The sequence below is a fragment of the Macrobrachium nipponense genome, chromosome 27 (genome assembly GCF_015104395.2).
Source record: "Macrobrachium nipponense isolate FS-2020 chromosome 27, ASM1510439v2, whole genome shotgun sequence".
In the NCBI taxonomy this organism is placed as follows: domain Eukaryota; kingdom Metazoa; phylum Arthropoda; class Malacostraca; order Decapoda; family Palaemonidae; genus Macrobrachium; species Macrobrachium nipponense.
The window spans coordinates 71,787,422-71,804,338 of record NC_087216.1 but is presented as its reverse complement, the minus strand read 5'-3'; the positions used below and the strand labels follow the sequence as shown (position 1 = coordinate 71,804,338).

Here is a 16,917-nt window from a genome sequence, read left to right as displayed (position 1 = left end):
AAGAAAAATGGTCTTGGTAGAATAGAAACCTTCATCCAAAGGCCCAAGCACTGGGTATCTACGAGGTCATTCAGTGCTGGGAACTGGAAAAAAGAAAATTTGAAACATGAATGGAGGTAAAGGATAAAATGGGGGATGGGGATGAATGGATGTTGCAAAGAACCTCAAGTAATGCCTACAGTGCCCAGCATGAGTTTGCACTGATGACATGGCACCATAAGGGAAACAAGATAATAATTTACGGGTATAGCAGAACTGGGACGGCAAGGTTATTCCGTACTGATTTGAAAAACTTGTGGGATTTTTATATATATTTAAAGAACACTAATTTATGGCAAAAACTAGGCAGTTTTGAAGAGTAACTTCTATGGTAAGAATATCTTGGTTTCACAAGGACCAATAAGCTGATTAACAGAACTCCAGGGGTGACCCAAAAGGATTTAGATAATTTTACATGGCAAAGAACTAATTGGTTACTTGGCAACAGGACCTACAGTTTAATGTGGGAACCGCACATATGAGAAAATTGTAATAATTTCCGTAAGATTCCTTGTTGGCAGAGGAGAAGCAAACTAAATCCTTATTGGTCTTCCTTTCACATTCCACACACGGAAGATTCTTTCCTGTGGGAACTCTTGCCATCCATTCATTAAATTTTGTAATAAATGGAATAATCATGTGGACTATGGTAGTTTGTACCCTAAAATACTGGTTGTAATTTATTTTGACCTGTAGCATAGTGCGTTTATCAGTGACCCTTGTGCATTGCTTTCTATGCTTACTAAAGGTTCTTTGCAGCACAACTTTGGCCCGCCCCAGGTCTCCACCCTTTCCTTATTCCTTTTTTTTTTTCTTCCATCAGACTTTCCAACCTGTAAAAAGTTACACCTTTTTGAGGACTTTCAGCGGTGATTGACCTCATAGATCCCCCAGCCCACCCGGGGCTATTTCCTATATAAATGATTATTTTGGAACCTTTTGACCGCAAAACACAACTAAACCATACTTCAAGAGGAAACTCAAACCAACCTACTTTACAGACACCATCCTACTAAGGAACATGAACTCTGATCTACTCTGTATGTAGTACTAGGATGGAAACCCTTGTACTGCATCAATTTTACATAATACTGTCGTGAAACTAAACAGGCACGAAGAGTACGAACCAACTTTGTAAGTAAGGTGGTGTCTGTATAGCACTGTAAATGAAAAAAGGTAAAAGAATAAAAGGTTACAGAAAGCCAATGAACAAAAAACTACATATATTTTTTTCTCATTTACACAGTTCAACGTAGTATTGTCATTCACGCAAACACATTCGCAACAAAACCCACCCTTACAGATTACTACTCATCATCCTCCTCCTCCTCATCATCTTCATCATCATCGTCGTCATCTTCATCTTCCTCCTCGTCCATCGTCGTCTTCCTCAGCAGCTGCTGCTGCGGCCTTTTACCTTTGGTCGTCGTCTGCTGTTCCTCTTCATCTTCCTCCTCCTCTTCATCATTTCCTCCTCTTCGTCCTCTTCTTGTTCTGCATTTCCAACCTAAAAAAAATTAATTCACTTTTAATTTTAATAATAAAAAGGATACTTATTTAAGAATAGAACAGAACATGGAACTCCGGCCAAAGTCCAAGTGCTGGGACTTGCGTAAATTCAACTTAATATTGTAATAATAATAAAGGATAATGACTCAATAATAAAATATGGAACTCAGGCCAAAGTCATAGTGATGGGAGGCCTATGTCATTCAGTAGTAGTATGTATCATGGGACAATGAAAGTAGGGAGGTTGTTAGCTTCTCTACTAAACACCTGTCAGAAGGTTGAGGAAAGGAAGATGGTAGAAAGAGAACACCAAAGGAGGTACAGTAAAAGGAACAAAAGACGAGAGGTTGTAGCTAGGGACCCTTGAAAGGGAAACTGCAAGGGAAGTCAAATAGTATCAGGTGCACTGACGGAACTTCGTATCCCGTTCGTGAAATGACAGATTCACGAAACGGAGCTTTGTCCCCAACACCAACCTATCCCTCTAGCATACCACATACGACAACGTGAAAGCCTTCTCTCTCTTGCGTTCATTTCAGCTCTCCCAAGCAGCAAAAGAATTGCAGTTTGAGTGTGACTAGAGAGGTCTGGTTGACAGGAGGAGATACCATTGTCTCGCATGTCAATGACTCATTCACCAGCGCTACCCAACCGGAAAAGTTGGTGGACTGAGTCCCATCTGGTGGATCTAAAGGAACATGCTTGCCATTACATTTCTAGGACACATTAGGGGCAACTAAATCACTAGTGATACTTTCTTTCTCTCTTGAGTTACAAATGCTAACCATTTCGGTATTTTAAATTTCTTAGTTGATGACAGCAGCTTACCTTCTGTTGTTTTTACTGGGAGCACCTTCACCATCTGCCATTGATCTTTTTTCCTAGAAAGGATGAATGTATTAGCTACCGATTATAAGTAGTATTAAATATCACAATGGTGTATGTCCAATCCACAGAAGAAAATATAATGCCAAGATATACAATGGCAAAACATATATGCAGGTCATAAAAAAAGTAAATAAAGGGAACATCAACTGGGACTAAAAGATTCTACTACAAACATTCAACCTACCATTTGAAAATGTCAGATGGAAATCTTCTGTGACCTCATTACCATCATTTTAGAGGATTGTTGGAAAATTTACATAAATAAAAAAACTTTACTGGCCAATATATAAAAAAAAAAAAAAAAAATTAAAAAAAAAAATTTCTTCTAGATAGCCAGAACAGTAGAAAATTGGAAATTATTAACTACCACCACAAAGTCAAATAGTAACCACCATGAAAGTAACTTACTGTATATCGGCACTGTCTAATCTGTCATATGCGTTATTCACCCAAATTGGTTTGATCCGGCAAAGGACATTTCGGCAGCCTTCTCCTTGATCTCCTCTGCTGGTGCCTCATCTTTGCAATGTATTATGAACCCTCTGTAAACAATCAGAACAATTTGCATTAAAGAATGACTTTTAAACAACTAGAATCTTAATTATCTGGTGGGGCAACTAGGTAATAAACCTTCTACCATACACTTTCCTTTGAACTATGAACTTTCAAAATTGTTTCTGTCTGGTTATATCTCTTCCTGTGGTTTTGTGAAATATGCCTTGGGCTAAGGTTAAGCATCAATGCAGAACCTAAAACCCATTGATTGGTAGCTTTTGCTCATTTAGTACTTGTGGGTTCATCAAACCACACCTGCTTTTCAAGACAGAAAAAAACGTATTTCACACAGCAAACTACATTCCTTTCTCATTAAATCAAATCATCATGGATTACAACACTGTATACCTACCTACAACACCAGCCAAATTATGCACATATGTAATATTAACATGAAAAAAAAAAAAAAAAAAAAGAAAGTCGAAGGGACACTGTGATTACCAACCTTCCAAATGAAACTGAACTGGCATCACCGAACTTCTCTATGAGGACCTGGGCAACATTGCTGTCGACGTCCTTATCGAAGTGAAGGTACAACAGTTTTTTGGTTACGTTCCCTGAAGTCCTGCAATATTTTTAAGCACTAGTTAAAGAAGCATGTTTGAAAATGGATTCTATGCAGCAGCAGAACATTAAGAACAACCCCCCCCCCCCTCCACCCCCCCACAAAAAAAAAAAAAAAATGCGTAAGAAAGGCATTGTTTTTTTTTTTATTTATATAGAATTTTGGCATAAATGCCAAGCACTGGGGCAACCAAGGGCCATTCAGCCCTGAAACTGAAATTCAGAGAAAAAGGTTAGGGCAAAGGTGTAACAGGAAGGGGAAAACCTCACATTGCACAATGAAACAATTGAGAGAGAGAGAGAGAGAGAGAGAGAGAGAGAGAGAGAGGAGAGAGATTAACAAAATACTCTGCCACCACGTCCTCCTCAATGACTCCCTCCCACCCCCCGAATCCCCGCCTCCTCTGAAGCCTTCTCTGAACCCACCCCTGAAGCCGCCACCCACGTCCTCCGAACGAGGCCGCGTCCTCTGAACCCACCACGTCCTCTGCCTTCCCTAAAGCCCCTTCGTGGACTGCCCCTTCCGAAACCACTGCGTGCGTTGGGACTTCTCGGGCAGCTTCTGCCTTTGGAGTCTTTGCCTTCTTGGGAGTTTTCATCTTGATGGGGTTTCCACAGCTGACTCTCCCTTATTGCCTTCTTTGCTGATTTGTTTTGGAGTCTGGAACGAAAGGCCTAGGATTGTATATGTACATTCACCAGTTATCCACTGACTTATTTAACCAGCACGTGAACATGCAACTAAGATCATAATTAGTACATGATGCCAGCAACTTTTTACAGTATTAACTGCACAAAAAAACTATGGTAATCAATTATCCATCCACAAGTATTTGAACACACAATACTATGGTGGTCATTACATACAATGCTCTGAGTGTTCCTACATTTCTTTAGTCTCAAATGCCTACCTTTCCACCAAAGTCTAGCTATTTGAAACACTTACCTTTTCATTTTCAAAGGTTAAGACCACCACCACCACCATAGCTGTGCAACCGCAGTACTGGTAACAGCCCAACTCCTCTTACATATAAGCACTGTACAGAACCAATCAGACTACAACATCTCCACTTCATGCAAATGCTCAAATCATTCCATATCATGATGAGGTTTCAAACAATCTCTAATTGCTCTTTCCTCTGGTTCGTGACCCACGTCAAGATTGGCATTTACTAGTCACTACCATAATTTAGCCATAAATGGGGAAATTTCACTCTTCTCATTTATGGCGCATACAACTAGACATGGTGATCAAAGGTCTCTTTTGCATATCATCATCATGACCCTTTCTTTTCTGCTTTGGTTAGGGTCGAAACATCCCACAACCAAAAGCTACTCACATTCACCCGAAGAAGAGTGCCTCGTGTAGTATGTGTCCTTTCGCAATTTTGGTTGCAAAAAAGGGATAACAGAAAAGATTGAATTAAGGGGCCGTCCACTATAACATTAACCTTATGCGGGGAACAAAATGGGGGGTTTTTTCCAAACTTCAATGAACTAATTTTTTGTTTTTTTCAACCGAACCGATTTTTTCTCATTCATTAAATCATGTTTTGAATAAAGATAATTTTTGATTTTTTGAAAAAACGTTTTAGCTTTATTTTTTATTATATATTTTTTTTACGTAGTTATTTTTTTCTTTTATTTATCGATAACTTTCAATAGGTAAAAATCAAATTTAAAAATTCTGTGCTATGAATATTTTAGACTTTTGATGCTCTATTTTTGGTTTTTGAATGACGAAGATCTAACTTTTTTGAGAAAACGAGCCTCAAATTTTCATATAACCACATTTACATCTGTAAATTCTGAAGTAAACCTAGAGACTTGAAATTTGGAGGATATATAGAAACCATGTTTATAAATGTATACTGTAATTTTGTATTGGAGATTGGTTGAATATAATTCAACCTTGCTTCGTTTTGTTGTTCTTTTTTGGTTCTGGGAACCTTTACGTTTGGACCGGACCCCTATAATGAATGTCTCTTTCTCTCGAATCTCGACCTTGCAAATACTTCACGTTTGATGCCGTCACATTTCCAAATTCAGTCTTTAGCAATGGATAAGATTCCGCATAGCCCCAGTTTATGTTGCAAAAACAGTCAGACAGACTGACTGCTGTACAGTTTTCAGTCCAAAAAAAAAACTATGAATGAAAGTGAAAAAAAAGGAAAGGAAAGGAAACGCATAATCACGATTCCATATAGGGCTATTGACGATACAAACAGACGACAGGCTTACGATATTAGGGAAGCACAATACACTTGCATTTGTCTTCATTTTTGGGGCAAATATGACACCATTTCGATTACTTGACAATTGTCTCAGATACCTAATACTTTTTTCAACATAAATATAAAAAAGAAAATATTGATCTATTTAGGAGCAGACGCAAAAAAAAATGAATAGCTGACACTGTAAGCAAACAATGCATGTGGGCGATTATACACATGTCTTTCTTTATCACTGACCACATTTCACACTTTTAGCTTACTTGATTATCATCTCTATTACCTTATGCTACCATCAATATGATAATGACGCAAAATCATTATAAATATCTACGAAAAGACTAAGAAATGAACAAAACCTACTTTACTGGCATTTCTTTCATTTACCCAACTCGTATCGTTCAAGAAAACGTTGAGTACAATTAGAAAACGGATCTCTATATTAGGGAGACACTATAGGAAAAAATGTTCAGATACATAGGACAGAAAAAAGTTTCCCTACCGGATTAGTGTTGCTTGTGCAACCCCGCGCTAGAGGGGGCATAGATAAGTGTAGATTAAAGTCTTTTTGGCCATGATTTATATATTTCATAAAAAAATGTTTGAAACTTAAAGTAGAGTGGTTTCTTTCTACCCAAAACCGTCATAAACCCAAAATGGGTTTCCGCCGGACCCCATGGGTCGCGGACGCTCCCTTAACACAAACAGTTTGGCGTAACATAAAGTAAAGTTAAACTAAATAGTGAGTAAAGTAAACACTTAAGGGAATAAAGCTTTGCACCTCATAAACAGTTTACTGTGTTCGCCACTGTGTAGCGTGAGCACTTAGGAACCAGGAACCAGAACTTTCATAAAATATATAGTTTAAAAAACCAGGCGGACGAAACAAACTTCAGCATAGCTTCCTTCTTGGGGGTTAATAATAAATTAATTTGTCTTACAGTGTGAACCATATTGTCTTTTTGCTTAACCATCGTGAGGAATTCCTCTCACAAAGATTTTATTTTCTAATATTTTTTGTATTCACTTGTTTCCATGCTATTTGTCTTTTTATTAAATTATTAGTGTCTGGTCTCATAAGAAAATAATTATTTATCGTCACTAATTATTGCTGCCTGTCAAGTAATCGACAGACAGGAACAATGTTACTGTATTTGTATTCTGTGAAAGCCAAATAAATATTCGCACGCTCATATATTTTGTAAAGATATGTGCGTCTACATTGCATGACATAATAAGGGTGAAAGAACCACATCTACTCGAGAATGACACGCTTAACATTATTTTATCTGATTTTGCTATGTTCTGGTATGTAGTATCTGTGGTGCGGTTAGCACCGAAAGGATGGATTTACACAAAGACGAAGTCGTCTTTTTTGACATAACGTCGGTAGACGTTTTAGTAACGAAGTATAATTACTGTTTTAGTTATGATAATTCATTTGTCTTTATATATAAGAAATTGTTCTTGGTGAATGTATTGCGCATATTACGTATGGTAAGAGTTGGTGTCATTGGGTCTTGTTTGTGCCTCTCGCCAGAGAAGCCATTAGGAGAGGTCAAAAGATCGGGAGGGGAAAGAAGGGTAGTAGTTCGCCCCTCTGAACGCTCCTTTGCGTGCCCCTCTAGGGGTGTGTATGCGTATGTGCGTAGTACACTGTACGGGCATGATATCGCCCAAAATTGTATTGACACACCACCAATTAATTCACTACATTTAATAAATATGTTGAAGTTGCACACTATTTATATTTGGATTTTATTTTTGACAACGAACTTGATAATTATTGTAGAGTTTTTTTTTATGTTCATGAAAACCTTGTACGTCAGTTCTACATTCGTGGTAGAATGAATAACTTGTCTCTTTTTTTTCCCCAACAAAACCCGAATGCAGGACGGAACGAACAGCTTCTTGGCTCAACTTTTGAGGTGACCTGTTATCTAGTGTTGTGTAGTGATGTGTATGTGGATTTAGAAAGGGCGATTGCCCTGATTCTTTGAATTTTGTCGTAATTTGTTTCATTTGAGTGTCATTGATTTACAATTCCCCTTGAGTGATTAATTTCATTTGTCACTTATATGTTATTACTCTTTGATATGTTTAACTTTTAGTTATTAAATTAATTTTAACTTTACATTTATCAAATGCGTTTCAATATCCTTCGATTTTATTTCATTTTTCCTATGTTACAGTTTTGTGAATGGTGAATATAAATTGATCTGATAAACCTTTATTGTGTTCATACTTTAAGGTTATGCAAATAACTTTTAGAAACGAGATAACACAGCGGTCCTCTAAGGTCTGAAAATCAACCCGTGAGTACTCGCAACATTTAGAGAGAGAGAGAGAGGCGCGTACCCCTCGTCGTATCTCGTGTAGCGATTATGATCTGAGTTCATGTCTACAAGGACTGCTCAGTAAGTGAAAGTACTTAATTGTGCTACTATTCATTAATGATATTGGTGTGTTATCCTCGTTAATAATGAATTGGGTTGAGAGATATCTCCCCGTAATTTAGAAACCGCAAAGGGAGTTTTGTGGAGTTGTTATGTAAGGCTTTTAGCGGTTTTTGACCAAGTAACAACGTTAAGCATATAATACAGTCCACTATAAGTCCATCTTTTCGCCACAGCTTCTCTACCTTCTTGGTCCTTCGAACCGGATGTTTAAACACTTCCGAATTGGTTATTCTGGATACTGAACACATTATTTTGGACTTTGTAACTTGGAATCAGATCATTCTATATCACCATCGTTTGTTGTTGGATTGTTTACAGACCCTTTCCCTTAGTTAGAGTCATTTTATGCTGGCACATAGTTTTTTGAAACAACCACACACACACGCGCACGACAACCAAAGATAAAAGGTCGACAACTAGGTGAGTGTCATTCTCCTTTTTGAAGGTAGATGTGGTTCACATATAAGTATTGAGATGTAACGAGACGATGTGGTATTCTTCCGTCTCATTGCAATTTGACTTTTGAATAAGAGTTTTGTAATACGGTATTGACCAGAATTATTTTTGTAGAACACAGATTGTTGACTTGAATGTTTTTCTGTATCAGTGTTTTTCGAGGAAGTGTTGTTACTTCGATATTATTGAGATTTATATTGTAATTTTATTTGTTATTGTCAACTTTGTATGTTTTTGTAAGGTGATTTTTGCCTTAAAATTTTCACCATGAATGCAGACAATTGTAGTAATGCCACTCATTTTGTATGAGGCTGCTATAAGTGAAATCGAACGACGTTTGAATGAGGTAAAACGCATTGACAGTTGTCTACAGCAGTAATTAAGCTGCGTTTAGGGTCCCCTTCAGAAAGCAGCTGATTCACTACAGACAGCCGCTTCTGATTATAAAGAGATTAAGGGTCGTGAATGAGTAAATGCTATAACGAGGAATAACGGTTACCTCTCTAGCGCGGACAACGAAATCCCCAAACTCACCGATCGGTTAGCAGCACCCACACCAGCGCCCCGCCCCAGCGCCCACGCCCACACCTGTTAATCCGACACCAAACCTTGCGGTACCTGCTACCCCTAGTTATTTCCACAACCTAAGTGCCTCAAATTACGATAGTACCTACTTTTTGATGGCAAATTGAGCAGTGGTATCCTTTTTGGACTGTTTTTTTAAAGGAGTTATTCATGATAGGCAGGACATGAATGATGTCATCAAGTTTACTATGCTGACTAGTTATCTTGAGGGTAAAGCGAAACCGTTGAGGGTTTAGCTATAACTCCAGCTATTATACTGTCAGCGATAAACCTACTGAACTCGTTTTTCCAACGTTGGGAAATTAGAAGAGAACTTAAGAAAATCGGCTGTTAAGTTTACCCGCACCCTGAGCATGATGAGAGCAACTGATGGAGTTTCCTTATGAAACATGGAATATGCATCGTTCATCAGTTAGACGCTTATTTAAACCAGGTATATTTACGAGCGGCAACTCTAATGAGAAAGCAATTATCAAGCGGTGTTTATCCAAGGAAACCCCCAAATTTGCATTGCAAGCCTTGTATCAGAGATATGATACTTGTGAACTCAGTGTAGATCAATTGAGAAAGGGCATTGAGAAATTAATTGAGCGTTTAGGTAGAAGTAATATGCATAACCCCACGCCATCACCGTCCAACCCAGTTAAGAGTGGCAAGGATCGTAACACGAGTTCGAAAAACGAGCGTCAAGCTAATTCGCCTAGTAGTGCTTTCAGAACTAATGTTGAAAATACCCCTAAGAAAATAACTTTTTCTTGTTGTTTTTGTCAAGGCGAACACAGCGGTAAGGTCTGCACGAAATACAATACTTTAGAGACTAGAATAGACTCTATCAATGAATTACAACTATGCTTTGGTTGTTTACGAAAGGGTCATCGTTTATTTGAATGTAACAGTAAGAGTAAGACATATTGTTTTAGCTGTAAATGGTAAACATCATACATTCCTATGTGCTAGACTATTACCTAATTCTACGAGCGTCAATGTAAATTCGTCTCAGCAACCTTCTAGCACCAAATCAGGTCGTAGTAGAGTTGATAATAAGCCTATAGAAACAGCTCAATCGCAGCCTAGTTTCAGTACTAGTCAGAAATCAGCTGCCACGAGTAATCAGAGTAATTCTCGAATAATGTTAACAGTAATCAAGTAGCTGTGAAAAATGTCGCATCTCTTCGACTGACAACGTTACCGACAGCCACCCTTCTATTGAGTAATGATGGGAATCGGATCCCGGTTCGAGTCTTTTTAGAAAGCGGATCTCACAGAACGTTCATTAACCCAGATTTTGTTGAGAAATTGAACTTAGTGCCCATAAAGCAAGTGGAACTGACATTAATTCCGTTTGGGGATAATGTCGAAACTAAAATGTTTGATGCAGTAAGAGTAATGGTTCGTGCAGGTACTTAACATATCAAATTAAATGCTGTTGTTTGTAATCATGTTAACACTTCCATACACACACCTGGTCTACACACGTGTATCTGCGATTGCAAGAACGAGGTGTTAAACTGGCAGATAAGAATATTGAAATCAGATACCCTCAGTGATATAGGTTTGATTATTGGTGCTGATTATTATAATGCATGTATTGTCACGATAAATATGATGATGTATGTTTGTTGCTTGGTTATATCCCGCCTGTGCTGTTATTTTTTGGTCCTATACCCATTTGTGTATTGTCCAACGATAAATATGATGATGTATGTTTGCTTGTTTAGCACCGACCGGTGCTGTTATTTTTGGTCCTATACCCAATTGGCTTGTAATGTTATCAGTGATGATGAAAATGTAAGATCTGTAATAGTACACAGAGTATAGTTTGCTCGAGAGTCACTGCTTCTGTAAATCCTCTTGACGGTGAGGATATTTCTGACTGTGGTCATTAGATGCGATCGGCATCGGGAAGGATGCGCGATCCTATAACGATCAAGCAGCGATCGAACATTTCAATGAGACTATTGTCAAGACTGATAACAAATATACGATTGATTTGCCATTTAAGAGTGATGCCAGACCCCTACGGGTTATAGAAAAGCCTTAGGGCAATTATATTCGCTTAGGAGAACCTTTCAGTCTAAACCAGTCATGTTTGATCAATATCAGTCTGTTTTAGATGAGAATGTTAAGTTGGGATTTATTGAGGAGGTAAAGTTAGAAGATAACTCCTTTGATCCAGTTGATGGCATTAATCATTATTTACCTCACCACCCAGTTTTTCAAGGAATCTGCTACGACTCCAATTAGGATAGTTTTCAATGCAAGTAGTAAGGAGTCACACCATGCAAAGTCCCTCAATGATTGTTTACATGCGGGACCTAATCTGGCGACGAAATTGACAGATATGCTGCTGGAATTTCGTCAGAACAAATATGCTGTAGTAGCAGACATAAGTAAAGCTTTCATTGGAATAGGAATTAATGGAAATCACAGAGATTTCACAAGATTCTTATGGTTTGCTGATAGAGATTTTAAGCATGTCAAGACTTTTCGATTTAAAGTTTTATTGTTTGGAGCAACTGGTTCACCTTTTCTGCTGAATCAGACATACAGTATCATATTTGCAGAACCATTCAGATCCCCATCGCCAGCTCAGTCAGAAGTCCTTTTATGTGGATACTTTATGAAAACTTATGAGAAATGTGAAGATTTAGAACTCGAGAGTAATAAGGTAAAACAAATTATGTTTGGAAGCTAATATGCCTTTGGGAGAATGGGCTAGCAACTTGAGTTCATTTATTGATAAACATACCCCCAGGATACTGTCAACTTGAATGCGGTAAAACCACTCGGTCTCTTGTGGATACCTGTAAGACTCATTGAGTGTAAAGATGCCCCGCTCAGATTGTTGCATATCTGAATAATCTAGGAAATGTTTGTACTTTGACTAAGAGAAAGGTTGTGTCTCTCCTTTCAACCATCTTTGATCCTTTGGGAATATTAACGCCCGTAACAATCAAGGGAAAACTATTTGTGAAGAAATTGTGGGAACTGAAAACTGGGACTGATGAGGTCATTCGACGCCGGGGAAATTGAGAGTAGAAAGTTTTTGAAAGTTATAACAGGAGGAAAACCTCACAGTTGCACTGAGATAATTGTTAGGGGAGGGTGGATAGCAGATGGAAAAAGAGAATGGACATGGACGTACATGTAAAAGGCAGGAAAGGGGTCACATGCTTGGTTTCTTTTGTTAGCCTGTGCTGGTAAGGTGATGTAACCATCTCTTAACTTTCAGACATCTATGAGACAATGCATAGCTCAATAGTGTTGACCTGCACCTCTGTATATGAGGTTCATTCTTCGAAGTCGTCTGCCTTGTATTAATATGACAGCTTCAAGAAAGGTTTAATAATCTGACTCGGATGGTTGCATCTAGTTGTAGTTACTTACAATACCTCTTCAGTGCCTAACAATAACTCATTATGGCCATGAAACAACTGTTAAGAGTTTATTTGCAATTGGTTGGTCTGTCTTATAGACCCCTAGGTGGGGGGGGGGGGGGGGGGGGTATGGAAACTCAGCTTCACCTGACATCTCTACGATTGTCATTTGCTTTTCACAGCAAAATGAAATCCTACCTGAGGCAGCCCTCATTTTTGGCCTACAACCAACTTATGGATATGGGCATGTTACATAATTTGTTTGTATGGTGTTTTTACGTTGCATGGAACCAGTGGTTATTCAGCAAACGGGATCAACGGCTTTACGTTACTTCCGGAGCAAGTCGAGAGTGAACTTCTATCACCAGAAATACACATCTCTCACTCCTCAATGAAATGTTACACACTTAGTGATATTTACACAAATGTTTGTTTCTTACCCCATTACTTTTTTTGGCATATCACTAATTGTACACACATATATAGTGAGCTACTTTATTACTCTACCTCTATTTTCTAGATTTTCTTTTGGCATAGCCACTATAGACTATACTTATATATATTCAGAGATCTGGATAAACTAATCTTTCATAATAATATACGTACGTAGGTTACTTGGTAACTATAATCAGTTATAGAAGTTCTTAATATTGGTAATGATCAGTTATAGTTTTTAAAACTGAAATGAGTGTTGGGTATCCAGTGCCATCTATATGGTTGCCCTTGGCCTTACAAGAAATGGTCTTGTAGAATAGAAACCTTCATCCAAAGGCCAAGCACTGGGACCATACCAAGGTCATTCAGTGCTGAAACTGGAAATTAAGAGTAAAAAGGTCTGAAAAGGCGTGGCAAAGAACCTCAAGTAATGCCTACAGTGCCCAGCATGAGGGGCACTGTTGACATGGCACCATAAGGGAAACAAGATGCATATAATTTACGGATATGGCAGAACTGGGACGGCAAGAAGGTATTCAGTACTACATTTGACAAACTAGTGGGATTTTTATATTTATTTAAAGAACACACTAATTTATGGCAAAAACTGGGCAGTTTTGAACAGTTAATTTCTAAGGCAAGAATATCTTGGTTTAACAGCTCTCTCGGGGTTAACCCAAAAGGATTAGATATTTTTATGTGGCTAGGAACTAATTGGTTACTTAGCAACAGGACCTACAGTTTAATGTGGGAACCGCACATATATTAAGAAATTGAAATAATTTCCGTAAGATTCCTTGTTGGCAAGAGGAGGTTGTAAACTCAATTCCTAATTGGTATTCCTTTCACATTTTCACAAACTGAGATTCTTTCCTGTGGGAACTCTTCCCTTACATTCATTATATTTTGTAATAATTGGAATAATCATCTGTGGACTATGGTAGTTTGTACCCTAAAATACTGGTTGTAATTTACTTTTGACCTGTAAGCATAGTGCGTTATCAGTGACCTTTCTGCATGGTTTTTCTATGCATTTACTAAAGGTTCTTTGCAGCACAACTTTGGCCCCAGGCTCCAACCCGTTCCTTATTCCTTTTTTTTTTTTATTTTTTCTTTTTTTTTTTTCTTCCATCAGACTTTCCAACCTGTAAAAAGTTTCACGGCGTATCTGAGGTTGTTGTCCGTTACACCTTTTAAATGACTTTCAGCGGTGATTGACCTCATAGGATCCCCAGCCCACCCTGGGCCTAATTCCTATATAAATCATTATTTTGGAACATTTTGACCGCAAAACACAACTAACCATACTTCAAGAGGAAACTCAAAACCAACCTACTTTACAGACACCATCCTACTAAGGAACATGAACTCTGATCTACTCTGTATGTAGTACTAGGATGGAAAACCCTTGTACTGCATCAATTTTTACATAATACTGTCGTGAAACTAAACAGGCACGAAGAGTACGAACCAACTTGTAAGTAAGGGGGGGGGGGGGTGGTGTCTGTAATAGCACTGTAAATGAAAAAAAGGTTACAGAAAAAAAGGTTACAGAAAGCCAATGAACAAAAAACTACATATATTTTTCTCATTTACACAGTTCAACGTAGTATTGTCATTCACGCAAACACATTCGCAACTAAAACCCTTACAGATTACTACTCATCCTCCTCCTCCTCCTCCTCATCTTCATCTTCCTCCTCGTCTTCATCATCTTCCTCCTCGTCATCTTCATCTTCCTCCTCGTCATCGTCGTCTTCCTCAGCAGCTGCTGCTGGACCCTTTTTACCTTTGGTCGTCGTCAGCTGTTCCTCTTCATCTTCCTCCTCCTCTTCATCATCATCTTCCTCCTCTTCCTGTTCTGCATTTCCAACCTAAAAAAATTAATTCAACTTTTAATAATAAAAAGTATAACTGATTTAAGAATAGAACAGAACATGGAACTCGGGCCAATGTCCAAGTGCTGGGGGACCTACGTAAATTCAACTTGATATAATAAAAATAATAATAAAACAAAAAGATACTGATTCAATAATAGAACATGGAACTCCGGCCAAAGTCCAAGTGCTGGGACTTGCGTAAATTCAACTTAATATTGTAATAATAATATTGTAATAATAATAAAGGGATAATGACTCAATAATAAAAATATGGGAACTCAGGCCAAAGTCAGCGATGGGACCTATGTCATTCAGAAGTAGTATGTATCAGGGACATTGAAAGTAGGGGGGTTGTTAGCTTCTCTACTAAACACCTGTCAGAAGGTTGAGGAAAGGAAGATGGTATAAAGAGAAAAAAACATCAAAGGAGGTACAGTTAAAAGGATAAGTGAGAGAGGCTGTAGCTAGGGACCCCTTAGGAAGGGAAACTGCAAGGAAGTCAAAAAGTATCAGGTGTACTGACGGAAACTCGCATCCCCTTCGTGAAAATGACAGATTCACGAAACGGAGCTTTGTAACCCAACACCAACTATCCCTCTAGCATACCACTACGAGCAACGTGAAAGCCTTCTCTCTCTTGCGTTCATTTCAGCTTCCCCAAGCAGCAAAAGAATTGCAGTTTGAGTGTGACTAGAGAGGTCTGGTTGACAGGAGGAGATACCATTGTCTCGCATGTCAATGACTCATTCACCAGCGCTACCCAACCGGAAAAGTTGGTGGACTGAGTCCCATCTGGTGGATCTAAGGAACATGCTTGCCATTTCATTTCTAGGAAACACATTAGGGGCAACTAAATCACTATGATACTTTTCTTTCTCTTGAGTTACAAATGGTAACGATTTCGGTGGAAAATTCTAAGTTGATGTGACAGCAAGCTTACCTTCTGTTTTTTACTGGGAGCACCTTCACCATCTGCCATTGATCTTTTCCTGGAAAGGATGAATGTATTAGCTACCGATTGTAAGTAGTATTAAATATCAAAATCAAAATAAAACTAGAAAATATAATGCCAAGATATAAAATGGGAACGTCAACTGGGACTAAAAGATTCTACTACAAACCTTCCAACCTACATTTGAAAATGCCAGATGGAAATCTTGTGACCTCATACCATTATTTTTGAGGATTGTTGGAAAAATTTACATAAATAATACTTTACTGCCCCCCCACCACAAAAAAAAAAAAAAAAAAAAAAAAAAAAAAAACAAAAAAAAAACAAAGAACCTAACCTTTTAGATGGTCAGAACGGTAGAAATGGGAAATTATTAACATCCACCACAAAGTCAAATAGTAACCTCCATGAAAGTAACTTACTGTGAATCTGCACCGTCTAATCTGTCATATGCGTTATTCACCCAAATTGGTTTGATACTGGCAAAGGTCATTTCGGCAGCCTTCTCCTTGATCTCCTCTGCTGTGGCCTCATCTTTGCAATGTATTATGAACCCTCTGTAAACAATCAGAACAATTTGCATTAAAGAATGACTTTTATACACTAAATCTTGACTTATCTGGTGGGGCAACCAGATGATAAAACCATTCTACCAAACACTTTCCTTTGAGCAATGAACATTTCAAACTCGTTTCTGTCTGGTTATATCTCTTCCTGTGGTTTTGTGAAATATGCATTGGGCTAAGGTTAAGCATCAATGCAGACCCTAAAACCCATTGATTGGTAGCTTTTGCTCATTTAGTATTTGTGGGTTCATCAAAACCACACCTGCTTTTCAAGACAGAAATCAAATCATCATGGATTACAACACTGTATACCTACCTACAACACCAGCCAAATTATGCACATATGTAATATTGACATGAAAAAAAGAAAGTCGAAGGGACACTGATTACCAACCTTCCAAATGAAACTGAACTGGCATCA

General features: G+C 38.2%; 1 protein-coding gene, 2 non-coding genes and 1 pseudogene across 3 annotated transcripts in view; all 4 read right to left on the bottom strand.

Moving 5' to 3' along the window:
* LOC135201074 (C-type lectin domain family 4 member E-like) overlaps nucleotides 1-16,917 on the bottom strand; it is a 100,146-nt pseudogene that overhangs the window by 55,044 nt on the left and 28,185 nt on the right.
* Nucleotides 2,119-2,251, bottom strand: LOC135201103 (small nucleolar RNA SNORA53). The gene has a single exon (XR_010311453.1). It is a non-coding gene; the product is annotated as a small nucleolar RNA SNORA53 (small nucleolar RNA).
* Nucleotides 14,663-16,917, bottom strand: part of LOC135201071 (nucleolin-like) — a 2,727-nt gene continuing 472 nt past the window's right edge. Inside the window, exons 2-5 of the mRNA XM_064229959.1 lie at nucleotides 16,891-16,917; nucleotides 16,353-16,487; nucleotides 15,919-15,967; nucleotides 14,663-14,972 (exon numbers count right to left, since the gene is read on the bottom strand). The exon at nucleotides 16,891-16,917 is cut by the window's right edge and continues 92 nt beyond it. Coding sequence (XP_064086029.1) covers nucleotides 14,757-14,972; nucleotides 15,919-15,967; nucleotides 16,353-16,487; nucleotides 16,891-16,917 — 427 coding nt within the window. The 3' untranslated portion in view covers nucleotides 14,663-14,756. The remainder of the gene's footprint in view (nucleotides 14,973-15,918; nucleotides 15,968-16,352; nucleotides 16,488-16,890) is intronic.
* Nucleotides 15,629-15,793, bottom strand: LOC135201104 (small nucleolar RNA SNORA53). The gene has a single exon (XR_010311454.1). It is a non-coding gene; the product is annotated as a small nucleolar RNA SNORA53 (small nucleolar RNA).